The following is a 16,939-nucleotide window of genomic DNA, read 5'->3' as shown; positions in this document are numbered from 1 at the left end:
AGTTGACTAACACAGTCTCACAGATTACATGAGAATGTCATAATATGTTCCTCTGGGTTGCTTTTAAACATTATGTAATAGTCTGAGTCCGCAGTAGGCTGTAGGCTGCGAGGATTGTTTTGTCCTGAGGTAAATCTTAGGCTAACTTAGAATTCAGAAGGTGAGTGGTTGGGTACATTAATTGTCTTACTTGACTACTATAAATGTCAAGGTAATAAAGGGGAGAGATGACAGGATGAAGATAGTAATTCCTGAGTTCAAATCCTGGCCCCACCACTTTTAATCTCTGTGACTATTGATAACTTACGTAAATTATGTGCACTTTAGTTCTTTCATCTGTGAAAAAGATAGTAAATACTTGCTTGGCTTACCAAGGATTCAAAGAGATATTTGTGCAAGACTTTATTATTATATTAGAGATTGTTAAGCCCAAGTTGCCTTTTATTTCTACTAAGTTCAGTGTTACTAACATGTCACAGAAGTAGATATTTGTCAGGAATATTAGATTCTTTTATCAATTTTTAGACATAAAGTTTTGTTATATGCAGTTTTAAGTGATGCCAATTTTATTTTTTCTTTGTTTTCTCTGTCATTCCATTTGAATTGACAAAAAGACCATAATTTCTGTTTTTTTCTTAGCAAATCCATTCAAATAAAATGAATAAGTCTCCCTTATGTCTTAAGATCCCTCTAAAAAACAAAGATTTATCCTCAGCTCCCAAAATTGTGGGTTTGATACTGACTTCTTGTAGTTTTACATAAAACATCCTCCACCACAATCTGGCACCACAATCAATGAACCTACATTAACGCATTATTATCACCCAAAGTCCATAGTTTACATTAGGGTCACACATCCTCTGGGTTTTGGCAGATATATAATGACATAAATATATCATTTTATTATCATACACAATAGTTTTGCTGCCCTAAAAATCCTCTGTGCTCTGCTTGTTCATGCTGTCCTCCTACCTATCCCTTGGCAATCACTAATCTTTTTGAATGTCTCCATAGTTTGCCCTTCCTAAAATGTGATATAGTTGGAATCATATAGTATTTAGCCTTTTCAGGTTGGCGTCCCTCATTTCGTAATAGGCATTTGAGTTTCAACCATGTTTTTTCATAGTTTGATAGCTAATTTTTTTAAATTTCAAAATATTAAGGGGGGTACAAATGTTTTTGTTACCTGGGCACCTTAAGTAAGGACTTTTAGTGTGCTTGTCACCAGAATAGTATTTATTGTACCCAATAGGTAAGTTTTTATCCCTCACTCCCCCTCTACCTTCCCCTTGTCCTGGTTTCCAGTGTCGTTTACAGCTCTTTGTGCCTGTGTGTGCCCATTGTTTAGCTCTCAATTATTAGTGAGTACATGTGGTGTTTGTTTTTCCATTCCTGAGATACTTCACTTAGAATAATGGTCTCCAGTTCCATCGATGTTGCTACAAATGACATTATTTCATTTCTTTTTATGGCTGAGTAATACTCCATGGTGTAATATATATACCACATTTTCTGTATCCACTCATGAATTGATGGGCACGTAGCTTGATTCCACATCTTTGCAATTGTGAATGGTGCTGTGATAAACATTTGAGTGCAGGTGTCTTTTTGATAAAATGACTTCATTTCCTTTGGGTAGTTACCCAGTAGTGGGCTTGCTGGATTGAATAGTAGGTCTACATTTATTTCTTTGAGGAATATCCATATTGTTTTCTATAGAGGTTGTACTAATCTGCAGTCCCACCAACAGTATATAAGTTTTCCCTTCTCTCTGCATTCCTGCTAGCATCTATTATTTTTGGAGTTTTTAATAATGGCTATTCTGACAGGGGTAAGGTGATATCTCATTGTAGTTTTAATTTGCATTTCCCTGTTATTATTGATGTTGAGCATTTTTTCATGTTAGCCATGTGTCTGTCTTCTTTTGAAAAACTTACGTTCATGTCTTTTGCCCACTTTTTGATGGGGTTGTTTGTTTTTTTCTTGCTTATTTGTTTGAGTTCTTTGTAGATTCTGGATATCAGTCTTTTGTTGGATGTATAATTTGCAAATATTTTCTCCCATTCTGTAGGTTGTCTATTCACTCTGCTGATTATTTCTTTCACTGCACAGAAGCTTTTTAGTTTAATTAAGTCTCATTTTTTTTTATTTTTTTATTGCTGTATTCACCTTTGGGGTCTTAGTCATAAGTTCTTTGGCTAGGCTGATGTCCAGAAGAGTTTTTCCTAGGTTTTCTTCTAGAATTTTTATGGTTTCATGATTTACATCTAAGTTTTTTTATCCATCTTGAATTAATTTTTTTATATGGAAAGAGATAGGGGTCCTGTTTCATTTTTCTGCGTGTGGCTTTCCAGTTTTTCTCAGCACCATTTATTGAATAGGGCTTCCTTTCGTTGGTGTATGTTATTGTCTGCTTTGTTGAAGATCAGTTGGTTGTAGGTAGATGGTTTTATATCTGGTTTCTCTTTTCTGTTCCATTGGTGTGTGTCTCTACTTTTATACCAGTACCATGCTATTTTGGTTATTACAGACTTGTAGTATAATTTGAAGTCAGGTAATGTGATATCTCCAGATTTGTTCTTTTTTCTTAAGTTTGCTTTGGCTATTTGGGCTCTTTTTTGGTTCCAAAGAAAGCTTATGGTTATTTTTTCTAGATCTGTGAAATATGGTGTTAGTAGTTTGATGGGGGTTTTGTTGAATGTGTAAATCACTTTGGGCAGTATGGACATTTTAATGATGTTGATTCTACCAATCCGTGGGCATAGATTATTTTTCCATTTGTTTCAGTCTCTGTGATATCTTACTTCAGTGTTTTATAGTTCTCCTTGTAGAGATCTTTCACCTCCTTGATTAAGTATATTCCTAGGTGTTTTATTTTCTTTGTGGTTATTGTAAATGATACTGAGTCCTTGATTTGACTCTCAGCGTGACTTTATTAGTATACAGAAATGCTATTGATTTGTGTATATTGATTTTGCAACCTGAGATTTTGCTGAATTTATCAATTCTAGAAGTTTTTTGGTGGAGTCTTTAGGGTTTTCTAGATACAAGATCATATCATCATGTGCTGTTGGATTTGGTTTGCTAGTATTTTGTTGAGGATTTTTGCATGTATGTTCATAAGGGATATTGGTTTGTAGTTTTCTTTTTTTGCTATAGCCTTTCCTGGCTTTGGTGTCAAGGTGATACTGGCTTCATAGAATGAGTTAGAGAGAATTTTCTTCTTTTCAATGTTGTGGAATAATTTCTGTAGGATAGGTACCAGTTCTTTGTAGGTCTGGCAGAATTTGGTTGTGAATCATATGGTCTGGGCCTTTTTTTTTTGTTGGAAGATTTTTTATTACTGCTTCAATCTCGCTGGTTATTACTGGTTCAGGATTTCTATTTCTTTCTGATTTATGCTTGGGAGGTTGTGTGTTTCCAGGAATTTATCCATCTCATCTATGTGTTCTAGTTTGTGATACAGAGGTTTTCATAGTATTCACAGATGATATTTTGTATTTCTGTGGTATCAGTTGTAATGTCTTCTTTTTCATATTTTTTTTTTTTTTTTTTGAGACAGAGTCTCACTCTGTTGCCCAGGCTGGAGTGAGTGCCGTGGCGTCAGCTTAGCTCACAGCAACCTCAGACTCCTCGGCTTAAGCGATCCTACTGCCTCAGCCTCCCGAGTAGCTGGGACTACAGGCATGCACCACTATGCCCGGCTAATTTTTCTATATATATTTTTAGTTGTCCATATAATTTCTTTCTATTTTTAGTAGAGACGGGGTCTCGCTCTTGCTCAGGCTGGTCTCGAACTCCTGACCTTGAGCGATCCACCCGCCTCGGCCTCCCAGAGTGCTAGGATTACAGGCGTGAGCCACCGCACCCGGCCTTCTTTTTCATTTTTGATTGAGCTTATTTGAGTCCTTTCTCTTCTGTTTCTGGTTAATCTGGCTAGTGGTCTATCGATTTTGTTTATCTTTTCAAAGAACCAACTTTTTGTTTTGTTGATCATTTGTATTCTGTTTTTGGTTTCCATTTCATTTAGTTGTGCTCTGAGCTTTGTTATTTCTTTTCTTCTGCTGGCTTTGGATTTGGTTTGCTCTTCTTTTTCTAATTCCTTGAGATGTGACATTAGGTTGTTAATTTGTGATCTTTCTGATGTGTAGTAGGCATTGAAAGCTATGAACTTTCTCCTTAGCATTGCTTTCACTGTATCCAATAGATTTTGAAAACTTGCATCCCCTTTGTCATTCAGTTCAAGAAATCTTTTGATTTGCCTCTTAATTTCGTCATTGACCCAAGGATCCTTCAGCAGCCAGTTGTTTGATTTCCACTACTTTGTGTAGTTTTTCTCTTGGAATTGATTTCTAGTTTTATTCCTCTGTGGTCTGAGAAGACAAAATGGTATGATTTTGATTTGTATGAATTTGCAGAGACATGTTATGTGACCTAAGATATGGTCAATATTGGAAAATGTCCCAAATGCTGATGAGAAGAATGTATATTCAGTAGTTGTTAGGTAGACTATTCTGTAAATGTCATTTAGGTCCATTTGTGCTAGAGTCCTATTTAACTCTGGTGTTTCTTTATTGATTTTCTGCCTTGATGATCTGTCTAGTTCTGTCAGTGGGGTGTTGAAGACCCCTGCAATTATGATGCTACTGTTTATTTCATTGCTAAGTTCTAGTAGAATTTGCTTGATGAATCTGGGAGCTCCTTTGTTAAGTGCATATATATTTAGTATTATGTCTTGTTGAGTTGCTCCCTTTACCATTATGTAATGACCATCTTGTCTGTTTTTTCCATTGTTGATTTAAAGTCCATTTTTATCTGATATGAAAATGGCTACACCTGCTCACTTTTGGTTTCTATTTGCGTGGCATATTCCATCCTTGTACCTTGAGTTCATGCAAGTCCTTGTGAGTTGGATGGGTTTTCGTGGGGACAGCTCATACTTGGCTTTTGTTTACTCACCCATTCAGCCAGTCTATATCTTTTCAGTGGGGCGCTAAGACCATTCATGTTCAGTATTAGTACTGATATATGTCATACTGTTCTGTTCATCATGTGGGATGATACCTTGTTGTTTTGTTTCCCCTTTTGTGTTATTGTGTGTGTGTGTTTTCTTAAGACAGGGTCTCACTCTGTCACCTGGGCTAGAGTGTAGTGGCATCATCATAGCTCACTGTAGCCTCAAACTTCTGGGCTGGGCTCAAGCGATCGTCCTGCCTAAGCTTCCCAAGTAGCTGAGACTACTGGTGCACTACCACGTCTGGATGATTTTTCTATTTTTTTGTAGAGCTGGAGTCTCACTGTGTTGCTTAGGTTGGTCTATCTGCTGACCTCAAGTGATCCTCCCAAAGTACTGGGATTATAGGTATGAACCACCATGCCCAGCCATGTGCTATCATTTTATGAGAGTTGTGAGATTTAACTTTTGGGAGTTTTTTTTACTGGTGAGTATCCATTGTGCTGTTCCACGTATACTGCAGTTTTGAGCATTTCCTGTAGGGCAGGTCTAGTAGTAACAAATTGCCTTAATGTTTGCCTGTCTGGAAAAGCCTTTATTTCTCCATAATTTATGAAACTTAGTTTTATAAGATATAAAATTCTTCGCTGCCAGTATTCTGAATTCCATTTCTGACATTTCAACAATTTCCTTTTGTTTGGGGTCCTTTGCTGTAGATCTTTTGTGATTCTTTGTGGGTGAACTAGCTTGTTGATTTATGTTGTCAGAGTTCTTTTGCTGGTTTCTTCTCATCTGCAACTTCTTCTCAGCTCAGGGCAGATAGGTTTGCAGGTCATCTGTTCTTCTTTGCTGGGAACTCTCCTACTTTGTGAGAAGAAGGAGAGGTATCTAGGTGATGCTTCTGTGTCCTTCTCTCGAAGATTGCCCTGACAGGAGAGGGGTGGATGCACAAGAGCCTGTAACGCAGCTGTTCTGTGTTGTCCCGTTGCCCTATGGTTGGCAGTACAAGCTGGATGATCTTTGTGAGGAGTGGTGGGTTGTTCCTCAGGCTATTGTAGGAAGATGGGGTGGAGGACTGGGCAAGCCCCTCTCCATGGAGGCTGGCGTTGCAGGGAGATTGCTCTGTCCAGTTCTCCCCGTGGCAGTGGCAGTCGGGCAAGGCTATTTAGGCGGTGGTCACAGGAGTCTGGGCTGCTGGCGTTCGCTCCACCTGGGTCTGGGTGCAATGGTGGCTGGTGGCTAACAGGTCCCTGGCAGAGCATCCCGAGATGTGGCAGGTGGGAGTTGTGGGGGTGGGGCTGCCAGCTGAAAGGCAGCTTGGGGGGCATGAGTTTGGGGCTTCGGAGCCAAGTCCTCCACCCGCCAGTGTTGCCTGGTAGTGAAGGAGCCTGTGGGGTCGGTGCTGTGGGGCTGGGCAGCAAAGTGGGATCCTCAGGGGTGGGGCTGAGGGGCCTGGCAGCATCGTAGGCTTCCATGGGGTCCAGTTGCAGTGCAGGAGCTGCTTGTGTGAGGGGTTGGGGTGTTAGGTGACTGCGCAGTTGTGGGAATGGAGCTGTGGGACCAGAGCCATGGGCTTGGGCAGGAGCCTTGGGGGCAGATTGTGGGTCCTGCCATGGGTCTGGGCCGTGGTGCCGGGTGGCAGCATGTTTGGCTGGGCCTCTGGGCACTTTGTTTCTTTCCCTGACAACCTGCCGCTCAGGCAGCCTCCTACAGCTTCCTGTGTTGTGTTGGCTCCCCCCACCCCCACTCTGTTCTGCTTGAATCCCCTGTGGGGTAGGGACACCGGGCTCCCAGTCAGAGGGCATGTGAGAGCATCCACTCTCCCTGCTTCCTCCCCTTCCTGGAGTGGGGGGGGGGGGGGGCGCGATGTGGAGGCGGGTCCAGCAAAGCTGAGCCCTGTGTAGACCAGGCATTCGGGACCTGAGAGCTTAGAGTAGCATTAGTTGTAGCAACCTGGAATGGAATAGGTCCTGATTATGCCTGTTCTCTGGTGTGTTGTCGCTGCACAGACTCCAGACAGTTCCCTGATCAGTCCGGAGATCTGCAGTGGTGGTGGGGCCCCTTTACAGCTCCTGTTGCAGTGTCTGTGGCAGTAGCGTGGAGCCCCAGGACTCTCTCCTCCTGTCCTTTCCCACATGAAGATGTCTCCCCAATGTGCTTTCCTCTTCCTCCTCTCCCCAAGTGGATTGCCCTGTCACCCTTTACTTCGCTCCGAGCCTTTCCTGTCACTTCTCTGATGATTCACAGTGCTTTCTCCAAGAATGCCCATCCATATAGGTGGCATCCACTTGCACTTTGGATCCTCTCCTTGAGAGTGGCATGCACAGGCTGCTTCCAGTCCTCCATCTTGCCTGCTTCTCCTTGTTAGATAATTTCTTTTTAGCACAGACTAATATTCCTTTGGATGTACCATGGATTATTTACCCATTCACTGACTAAAGTATATCTTGGTTGCTTCCAGGTTTTGGCAGTGATGAATGAAGCTTGTTGTGTATTCATGGAAGTACATTTTCAGCTCCTTTGGGTAAATACCAAGGAGCTTGATTGCAAGATTGGTAGGAATATGTTTAGTATTGTAAGAAATTCCCAAATTGTCATCCAAAGTTGATGTACATTTTACATTTCCACAAGCAGTGAATGGGAGTTCCTGTTACTTTACATCTTTGCCTACATTTGGTGTTCTCAAGCTTTTGTGTTTTGTCCATTCCAATAGGTGTGTAGTAGTATCTCCTTGCTGTTTTAATTTGCAGTTCTCTAATGACATATGATATTGAGCATCTTTTCATATGCTTACTTATTATCTGAGTATCTTTTTTTGGTGAGATATCTGTTCACGTCTTTAGCCCATTTTTAAAATAAGGCTGTTTGTTTTCTTATTGTTGAATTTTAAGAGTTCTTTATATATTTTGGATAACAATCTTTTTCTAAATTTTTAAAATTATTTTAGAGACAGAGTCTTGTTCTGTTACCCAGGCTACAGTGCAGTGGCATGATCAAAGCTCACTGCAGCCTCAAACTCTTGGGTTCAAGCATTCCTCCTGTCTCAGCCTCCTGAGTAGCTAGAACTACGGGCATGTGTCATTATACCCAGCTAATCTAAAAATTTTTTTTGGTAGAGACAGGGTCTCACTGTGTTGCCCAGGCTTGTCTTGGAACTCCTGGCCTCAGGCAACCCTCCTGCCTCAGCCTCCCAAAGTGCTGGGATTATAGGTGTGAGACACCACACCTGACCACCAATCCTTTATCAGATAGGTCTTTTGCCAATATTTTCTCCTAGTCTGTGACTTGTCTTGTAGTTCCTTTGACTTTTCATGATAAGTATAAAACTTGTACTTTTCATTAAAAGTGATATTTATATCAAGATTTAAGTAAAGATTGTGCATTATCTGCAAGCACTTAGCAAGGGAAAAATACTTCATTAAATGATATTAACCTAAATCATTTTACATGATTTTTAAGAATTATTGTGACAATGCATAAATACATGCAAATTGCTTTTAAGTAATTTACTGATTTTTATCTCAATTTTATTCAGTTAAGCTTTTTAAAAAATAATTTAGATTCACATGCAGTTGTAAGAAATAATTCAGAGAGATCTGGTAACCCTTACTCAGTTTCCCCCAATGGTAATATCTTGCAAAACTATAGTACATTTTTAAAACCAGGATATTGACATTGACACAGTCAAGGTTCAGAATATTTCCATCACAGGGATCATTTATGTTGCCATTTTATAGCTGAATATACTTTCTTTTGGATGCTTAACCCTGCCTTCCCAATCCTTAAGCCCTGGCAACCATTAATCTTTCTCTATTTCTACAATTTTGTGATTTCAAGAATGTTAAATAAATGGAATTATATGATATATAACCTTCATTGTAGATTATCCATTTTGTCATTATGTAATGTCCCTCTCTGTCTGTAGTAATTTTCTTTGAAGTGTACTTTATCTGATATTAATATCACTATTCCTGCTTTTCCTTGATTAATATTAGCATATTATCTATTTTTTCCATCCTTTTACTTTCAACTTGTCTGTATCTTTATATTTGAAGTGAGTTTCTTATAGACAGCATATAGTTGGGTTATGTATTTCAATCTCCTCTTCCAGCGTTTGTCTTTTAATTGGTCTATTTATTTAAATTTAATCTAATTATTGATTTTTAAGGGTTAAACCTGCCATTTTATTTTTTGTTTTATTTGTTCTCTCTGTTCTTCATTTCTCTGTTTTTCTTTTGTCTTCCTGTGGGTTATTTAAACATTTTTTAGAATTCCATTTGTATTTATCTGTGGTTAATTTGAATGTATCTCTTTGCATGAGAGTAGCTCCCAGCTAGTCCTGCTCTTATAGCTGTCTGTCTGGGAGGGATAGAAGTGCCTCATTACTGTTCCACATGTATCTTTCACTGATACTCACCATGGTATGGGAGAATGGCTTTGGTTACTACTAGGTGTGGTGCTTCAAGTCCTGACTATTCTCTAGTCATCCTCTGACGTCATCACAGTGGGGAAGAATAAGGTCGCTATGTTACTAATGGGTAGGCTTGGAAGTCCAAGCGCCCCACTTGATCTCTATTGACACTGTGAGGGTTCTAATTACCTCCTGGTGGGAATGAAAATCTTGGTCCCATTTCAGCCTTTTCGGAAACCACCTCGATAGGGTGGTTGGGGCATCACGCTACAGCCTAGCAAGTGAAAGTCTAGGATCATTATCTCAGCCTTTACTGGTAGGAATGGGGGTAGGGCTGTAATTTTTTCTCTGGTGGTGGCTACACTTGAATAATTATTTCTAAAAGTTTTCTGTCATGCTAGACTTCCCCTTTCTTGGTCCTTTGGGAGTTTGTTTTATCTGTACTTGTTGCCCAGCTTCTCCGGCATCTGGTCTTGGAGAGATGAGATAAAAAGTAAACCCAGGTAACTCACTGTTGTGTCATTCTTTGGGTCCTGAGGTCCCTAGCCAATCTTCCTTCTTGTCATTGCCTTTCAGAGTCTTCTTATGTTTGTTTTATATGTAATGTTTTGTGTTTCTAGTTGTATTTAGTGAGAGAAATTAGAAAAAGTGTATCAATTCCATCTTCCCAGAAGCAGAAAGTATGTTTCAAATACCTGGTAACAAAAATTACCTCTAAACAATAGTTGAATTGGATGTATGTAGATATTGCTGTGTTTGTGTACTTTTTGTTTATTTTGGGGACTAAATGGCTGTAGGTAGGCGTATTTTATTGGTGGAGATAAAGAATTCAACACAAAAACCTGGAATCAACTCCTATGGATATTCATAAATCTCATACTCTTTTTGAACAACGCAGGGATGTACTTAGTCACTAGTTTTTACCTGTCAAGCTTTATTATGATTTCTGTTATGTTACTGTTCATACAGTTCTCCTTCTTCTGACTCTTTGATCTAATTATAGGGTAACTGACAATTATGGAAATAGTTTTGAGATTTTGTGTAGTGTCATAGGCTTTGTTAAAATCTAATGGTCATGTGTTCCCTTTGAGCAACTATAGGTATTTCTATGAGGATTTAATATTCAAAGATTAACTATGTATTATAGTAGAAATGTCATCTGTAGGACTGTTACTGTGTTATAAAATAAGAGAAAAATCAAGGCTTTTATTCCATGTAAGTTGTATAATATTTTTATTTTTTTATTTTATTTTAAAAAATATGTATGTATGTATGTGCGTATGTATTTAAAGACAAGATCTTGCTCTGTTGCCGGGGCTAGAGTGCAATGGCAGTGGCATCATCATAGCTCACTGCAACCTCAAACTCCTGGGCTCAAGTGATCTTCCTGCTTCATCACCCCAGGCAGCTATGACTAGGTGCGTGCCACCACGCCTGGCTAAGGTTTTTTTGCTTAAATTTTTTGTAGAGACAGGGTCTCACTATTGACCAGGCTGGTCTCAAACTCCTGGGCTCAAGCTATCCTCCTGCCTTGGCCTCTCAAAGTGCTAGGACTAGATATGAGCCCCTATGCCAGGCCTGTATAATATTTTGAAATTGCCCCAACAGTAGTATGTTACAGCAGTAAAATGTTATTGCAGATATTTTAAATAAAACAAAGTTTTCTTTGACTGTATAATTACTTGACCTGTTCAAAGTGTGAACTCATCTTGGGATTGGATTTTTTTTATTGTAGGATGATGGTCTAGAAGACAATGAAAAGAATTTCTATGAATCTGATGATGAACAGAAGGAAAAGACTGACAAAAGGAAGAAAACATATGCTATGGATCCAGACCATAGACTCTTGATTAGAAATACAAAGCCTTTGCTTCAGAGCAGGAATGCAGCGGTGTGTTAAAATCCTTATAAGAAATAATTCACAGATTTTAAAAAATAGTAATAAGTATGTAAATTTAGTAAATGAGTCTATGTATGCTAATGGAGCATTTGTTTATTTACATACCAAACACATGTAAGGGATATTTGGAAATACAGTGTGAAATAGAAGCTGTAGATTTAGAGAACTAATTTCTGGAAAGTAATGAGTAAATTTATTTCAGCCTTCAATGTTTCCAGGTATGCAAAATTAGGTTTTGATGAGAATACCTGATTTGGTAGTTGTTGGCCTAGTGGACTTCGCTTGCTTTTCTGTAGCTTTGTTAATTGGCTTTTTATTAATATAAGTTATGAGCCCAAGTTGTTTCTCAATTAATTGGATTATATTAACCTTTATGCAAAGACTACGTATATTTCTCAGTTACTCCATTGTGTTTAAGAGTCCATAATGTTTCTATCTAACTGACAGAATTTTTAAGAGACTAAAATATAACAAAAGTAATACCTCACACATAGTGAACTTACATTGGTAGTAACTAAAAATCATCTTTGTTTGAGTCCTAGGGTTTTCTTTGTTTGACATCTTTTTAAATAACCTATTATATTTTGGAAGAATACATGTACACAATAAAAAATTAGAAAATATAAATTAGCAAAACTAAAAAAATAAAACATCGTGTTCTCGTCACTCAAAAATCAGTTATAATATCTTTTTTTTTTTTTTTTTTTTTTTTTAAGACAGAGTCTTGCTCTGTTGCCCGGGTTAGAGTGAGTGCCATGGCCTCAGCCTAGCTCACAGCAACCTCAAACTCCTGGGCTTAAGCAATCCTACTGCCTCAGCCTCCCGAGTAGCTGGGACTACAGGCATGCGCCACTATGCCCGGCTAATTTTTTCTATATATATTTTTAGTTGGCCAGATAATTTCTTTCTATTTTTAGTAGAGACAGGGTCTCGCTCTTGCTCAGGCTGGTCTCGAACCCTGACCTTGAGTGATCCACCCGCCTCGGCCTTCCAGAGTGCTAGGATTACAGGCGTGAGCCACCGCGCCCGGCCCAGTTATAATATCTTAGTTCATTTCCTTCCAGATCTTTTTTGTCTGCATAAATATATATATTCACATGTATATGTACATATATATTTTTAACCAAGATAAAAATCTTACCATGTGTAGTAATTTTTAACCTTTTTTTTTTTTTTTTAGTCAGCCCTCTCCGCCTTTCTATTTCAGTAAAATTTCATCTCATAAAATACCAATGTATCTTAAATTGTTCTATAGTTTATCCAAACCATTATCTCATGCATTACATCTGGTTGTTAAATTGCTTAAATCCTCTCAAGTCCTGCAGATTTGTCTGGTTGCTTCTTTTATAATGTCATTGAATTTATCCTTTTAAACCCTGTGTTTCCTGATAACTGAAAGTTACATCTAAAGGCTTGATGAATTTAAGTTAAACATTTTCTTAAAATTTTTTTAATTAAGAAAATATTCTTAATGAATTGTTTTGTTACATTAGTGAAAACTTTGAATATGAGGAACTTTACTTGAATTACTCTCTATTTTCTGATTCTTGAGAATTTAGGGTTTACAACTTTGTATATCTTAGTACAGCAGCAGTTTTTATCATACACCTGGTAATTGTTTCCAAATCATTATTCAGTAACCATGTTCTGTCATAACAAAAATATTATTCCACTGATGTTGTAAAATATGATTTTATTTTAGTGTGCCCTAGCTTAGCCAGACACTAGTTAGGTGGCTACAATTTGCCATCTAAAACTCTGCTTTATGGCCGGGCGCGGTGGCTCACGCCTGTAATCCTAGCACTCTGGGAGGCCGAGGTGGGCGGATCGTTTGAGCTCAGGAGTTCGAGACCAGCCTGAGCAAGAGCGAGACCCCACCTCTACTAAAAATAGAAAGAAATTATATGGACAGCTAAAAATATATATAGAAAAAATTAGCCGGGCATGGTGGCACATGCCTGTAGTCCCAGCTACTCGGGAGGCTGAGACAGGAGGATCGCCTGAGCTCAGGAGTTTGAGGTTGCTGTGAGCTAGGCTGATGCCACGGCACTCACTCTAGCCTGGGCAACAGAGTGAGACTCTGTCTCAAAAAAAATAAAAATAAAACTCTGCTTTATGAGTGAATCACTGTTAATTTAACTTTGTCTTAGAAATTGATTTTAAAGTTCAAATACTTACTGATCAAAATTGTTCTCAAATGATGAAACAAATCGAGGTAGTTTACTTTTTGTCCCAATGTATTTTGGTACCCTGTTTTTTGATGCTGCTAAAATATAAGTAAAGGCTGACTTTTAAAGAATTGTGAATAGTTTTTTTCTTAACCTTATACTCAGGTTTATGGAGATACTTTGAGAATTTGTTTCAGAAAACTTAGTCATTGCTGTATAGATTGAATTGCAGATAGATGCTGGAAACAGAATGTTAACAGTCTAAAATAAGGTGATAGTGGCATGAATATTTAAGAATAGAAAAATGAATATAATTTGTACTTTATTATGAACATACATGTAACTGTAGAAGGCCTTTGAAGCTGTGCATTTTTAGTCTGTTTGGATTTTGGAGTTTTGGGAGCTTTCCTCTTGGCTTTTATAAATGAGCCTATACATTTCAAATTTTGAGTTTAGAGGAAACTTTAAACTGTTGGATTTGTAAATATTGAGGAAAAAAGAAGATTATTTAGTCCTTTTGGATTTTGGAATGCCCTAATATATTAGAATGAATGACATACCAAGTGGAAGCTAGAATTTTAAAAAACATTGACCTATGTAGAAGGTACAGTTTATGTTCTTGCCAGTGGGATTAGATTTATTATTTGTGATGGAATAGCATTTAATTATTATGTATAAAACACATTAAAAATAAGCTTCAATTTTTTTCCTGTCATATACTAAATACTTATTAGCCAGCTATGTGATTTAATATTTTTACAAATGACTGTCACCTTGTATGAGGTCAATCATTAATTGGGATTCTTTTATCTTTGTAAGATTTTAAATTTATGAGAGTTTATTTATAATTAAATCATATTTTGTAGATCATAAGTGAAGAAATGAGATATTCTTGCACTCCTAAAATTTTGGACTGATGTCTAAAGGCATAATCAGTCTTGTAGAAAAGTACAACTAATGCCAAACAACAGTAAATTTAGGACCCTGTAATCTATAGTTTTTAAAATACAGTTTTTTAGTTTCAGAAGAAACTCTACCTCAAGCACTCTCATGTACTGTACACTATTTAGGCATACATAAAACTGCCGAATATTTGTTAGAATTTTATAGACCAAACAGAAATAAAGTAGTATTAGTATATCTTTTGAGCCAAAGACAAGATTCTGTAAATTCTATAGCTGTGTCTCTGCAGTTGTCACTCTGACTCTAAGTGTAAAGGCACTTATGGGAAACACAGTACTCTTATATTTTGAGACGAAGAAATTCTAATCACCCTTATAATGGCTTTGAACTAAAGACTATTTTTAGGTTTGCTTTTTGAAAAATAAGATAATTTCAAATGCTGCTTTAGATGTTTTAATGGAGTTCTTTAATTATAACTGAAATGTGCTGATTTTTCTTTATTTCAGCCTACTTTTAGTGTTATCCTGAAGTGTCTGGCTTCACTTTGAAAGGCATGCTTACAATTCTTAAAAATTCCCAGTCTCAGAGCAGTAGCAGTACTAGGAGGAGCATGGAATTTGGAATGTCATGTTGAGCTTTGCCACATACTGGCTGTCACATTTTGAGCAGTTCATTTAATATCAGTTTTCTTTTCTGAGGATGTATTAGTTTCCTAGCACTGTCATACAAATTGCCACAAACTGGGTGGATTAAAACAACAGAAATTCATTCTAACGTTTCAGTAAATCAGAAGTCCGAAATCACGGGGTAAACAGAATTGGTTCCCTCTGGAGGCTCTGAGAGAGAAGGCTTCTCTTTCCCAGCTTCTGGTGGTTGCTAGCAGTTGTTGGCATTTCTTGGCTGGTAGATGCATCACTCTAATCTCTTCCTCCATTTTCACATTGCCTTCTTCTCTGTGTCTTTTTGTGTCCTTTTCTGTCTCTTATAAGGACACTCCCATTGAATGCAGGGCCTATTCAAATCTAGCATGGTCTCATTTCAGTCCTTACCTTACTCATTTGAGCAGAGACCCATCTTCTAAATAGGATCACATTCTGAGGATAGGCAAAAATTTGAGGGAGGGGCACTTCTTCAACTCACTACAACAATAACATTTTATTTTGCTTCACAGGAATTTCGTAGGAGTTAAAGGAAACAATATCTAATAATGTATTTTGAAACTGCAGATTGCCCTAGTGTTCCTAGTTCCTATTATTTTTATGCTTTGTCTTTTAGGTGGTTATGGCAGTTGCTCAGCTGTATTGGCACATAGCACCAAAATCTGAAACTGGCATTATTTCTAAATCACTAGTGCGTTTACTTCGTAGCAATAGGTAAGTCAATATTTTATATATGTTTTTTTCTTTTGTGTTTCTTCAAAGTAATGTTTGAACAAATATAATCTTTTTTTTTTTTTTTTTTTTTTTTGAGACAGAGTCTCACTCTGTTGCCCAGGCTAGAGTGAGTGCCGTGGCGTCAGCCTAGCTCACAGCAACCTCAAACTCCTGAGCTCAGGCGATCCTCCTGTCTCAGCCTCCCAAGTAGCTGGGACTACAGGCATGTGCCACCATGCCCGGCTAATTTTTTCTATATATATATTTTAGCTGTCCATATAATTTCTTTCTATTTTTAGTAGGGATGGGGTCTCGCTCTTGCTCAGGCTGGTCTCGAACTCCTGAGCTCAAACGATCCGCCCACCTCAGCCTCCCAGAGTGCTAGGATTACAGGCGTGAGCCACCGCGCCCGGCCTGAACAAATATAATCTTTCTTTCAGACATTTAATAAGTAGCTCTGACTACATTTTATCAATAAGATTTCATACTGAAGGGGATCAATATAAAAGCATTTATAACATTTATCTCAAACTTAATGATAAATATTGAAAATTTTTTAAACTTAGCCCAAAGACATTGAAAATATTTGTGGCATAGAGTAGTATATGCTGTCACTGGTACCTTAGTGTTTGATATTTTTAGGTATGACAATAATGATGTTTGGGAGTTTTAGTAAATCTGGAATTGCTGAAAAACTATACTGAAGTACTGTCAGATTGACTTACTCAATTAGTGTGGTTTGCTCTATTTTAAAAAGAGAGCTATACAGAAACAGGATGTTGGTATTTTGAGACGAAAGTCTCCCAACCTCATATGCTAGCAAATTAATAAACTCTTTTCTTCTCTTCAAAAAAAAAAAAAAAGAGCTATATATATATATATTTTATTTCAAAGTATTACAGGGGTACAAATGCTTTTGGTTATGTGGATCACTTTTGTAATGCTTGAGTCAGGGTTATAAGCGTGCCCGTCACCTAGATAGTGTTCATTGTACCCCTTAGGTAGGTTTTTGCCCATCCCCCCCTTTCCCTTCCCCGTTTGATTTTCATTGAGTTATACTTCCCTCTATGCACATGTGTGAAGAGAGCTATATTTTTTTTTCTTATCCCCCCACCCCCGAGAGCTATATTTTTAATAGCTACTCATTTTAAAGAATTACATATTCTTTTAGTTTTGTATAGATATTTACACAGAAAGCAAGGAAGCACACCACCTTCTTTTTAATTTTAC

General features: G+C 37.8%; 1 protein-coding gene across 2 annotated transcripts in view; it reads left to right on the top strand.

The window, feature by feature from the left end:
* Positions 1–16,939, top strand: part of AP3B1 (adaptor related protein complex 3 subunit beta 1) — a 225,457-nt gene that overhangs the window by 65,540 nt on the left and 142,978 nt on the right. For both annotated transcript variants that reach the window (XM_069491985.1, XM_069491986.1), the window contains exons 8-9: positions 11,101–11,256; positions 15,612–15,709. In XM_069491985.1, the coding sequence (XP_069348086.1) occupies positions 11,101–11,256; positions 15,612–15,709 (254 nt within the window). The remainder of the gene's footprint in view (positions 1–11,100; positions 11,257–15,611; positions 15,710–16,939) is intronic.

Source organism: Eulemur rufifrons, chromosome 17, assembly GCF_041146395.1.
Source record: "Eulemur rufifrons isolate Redbay chromosome 17, OSU_ERuf_1, whole genome shotgun sequence".
In the NCBI taxonomy this organism is placed as follows: Eukaryota; Metazoa; Chordata; class Mammalia; order Primates; family Lemuridae; genus Eulemur; species Eulemur rufifrons.
Note: the sequence above shows the minus strand (reverse complement) of the source record. Positions and strands in the feature narration are given on the sequence as shown.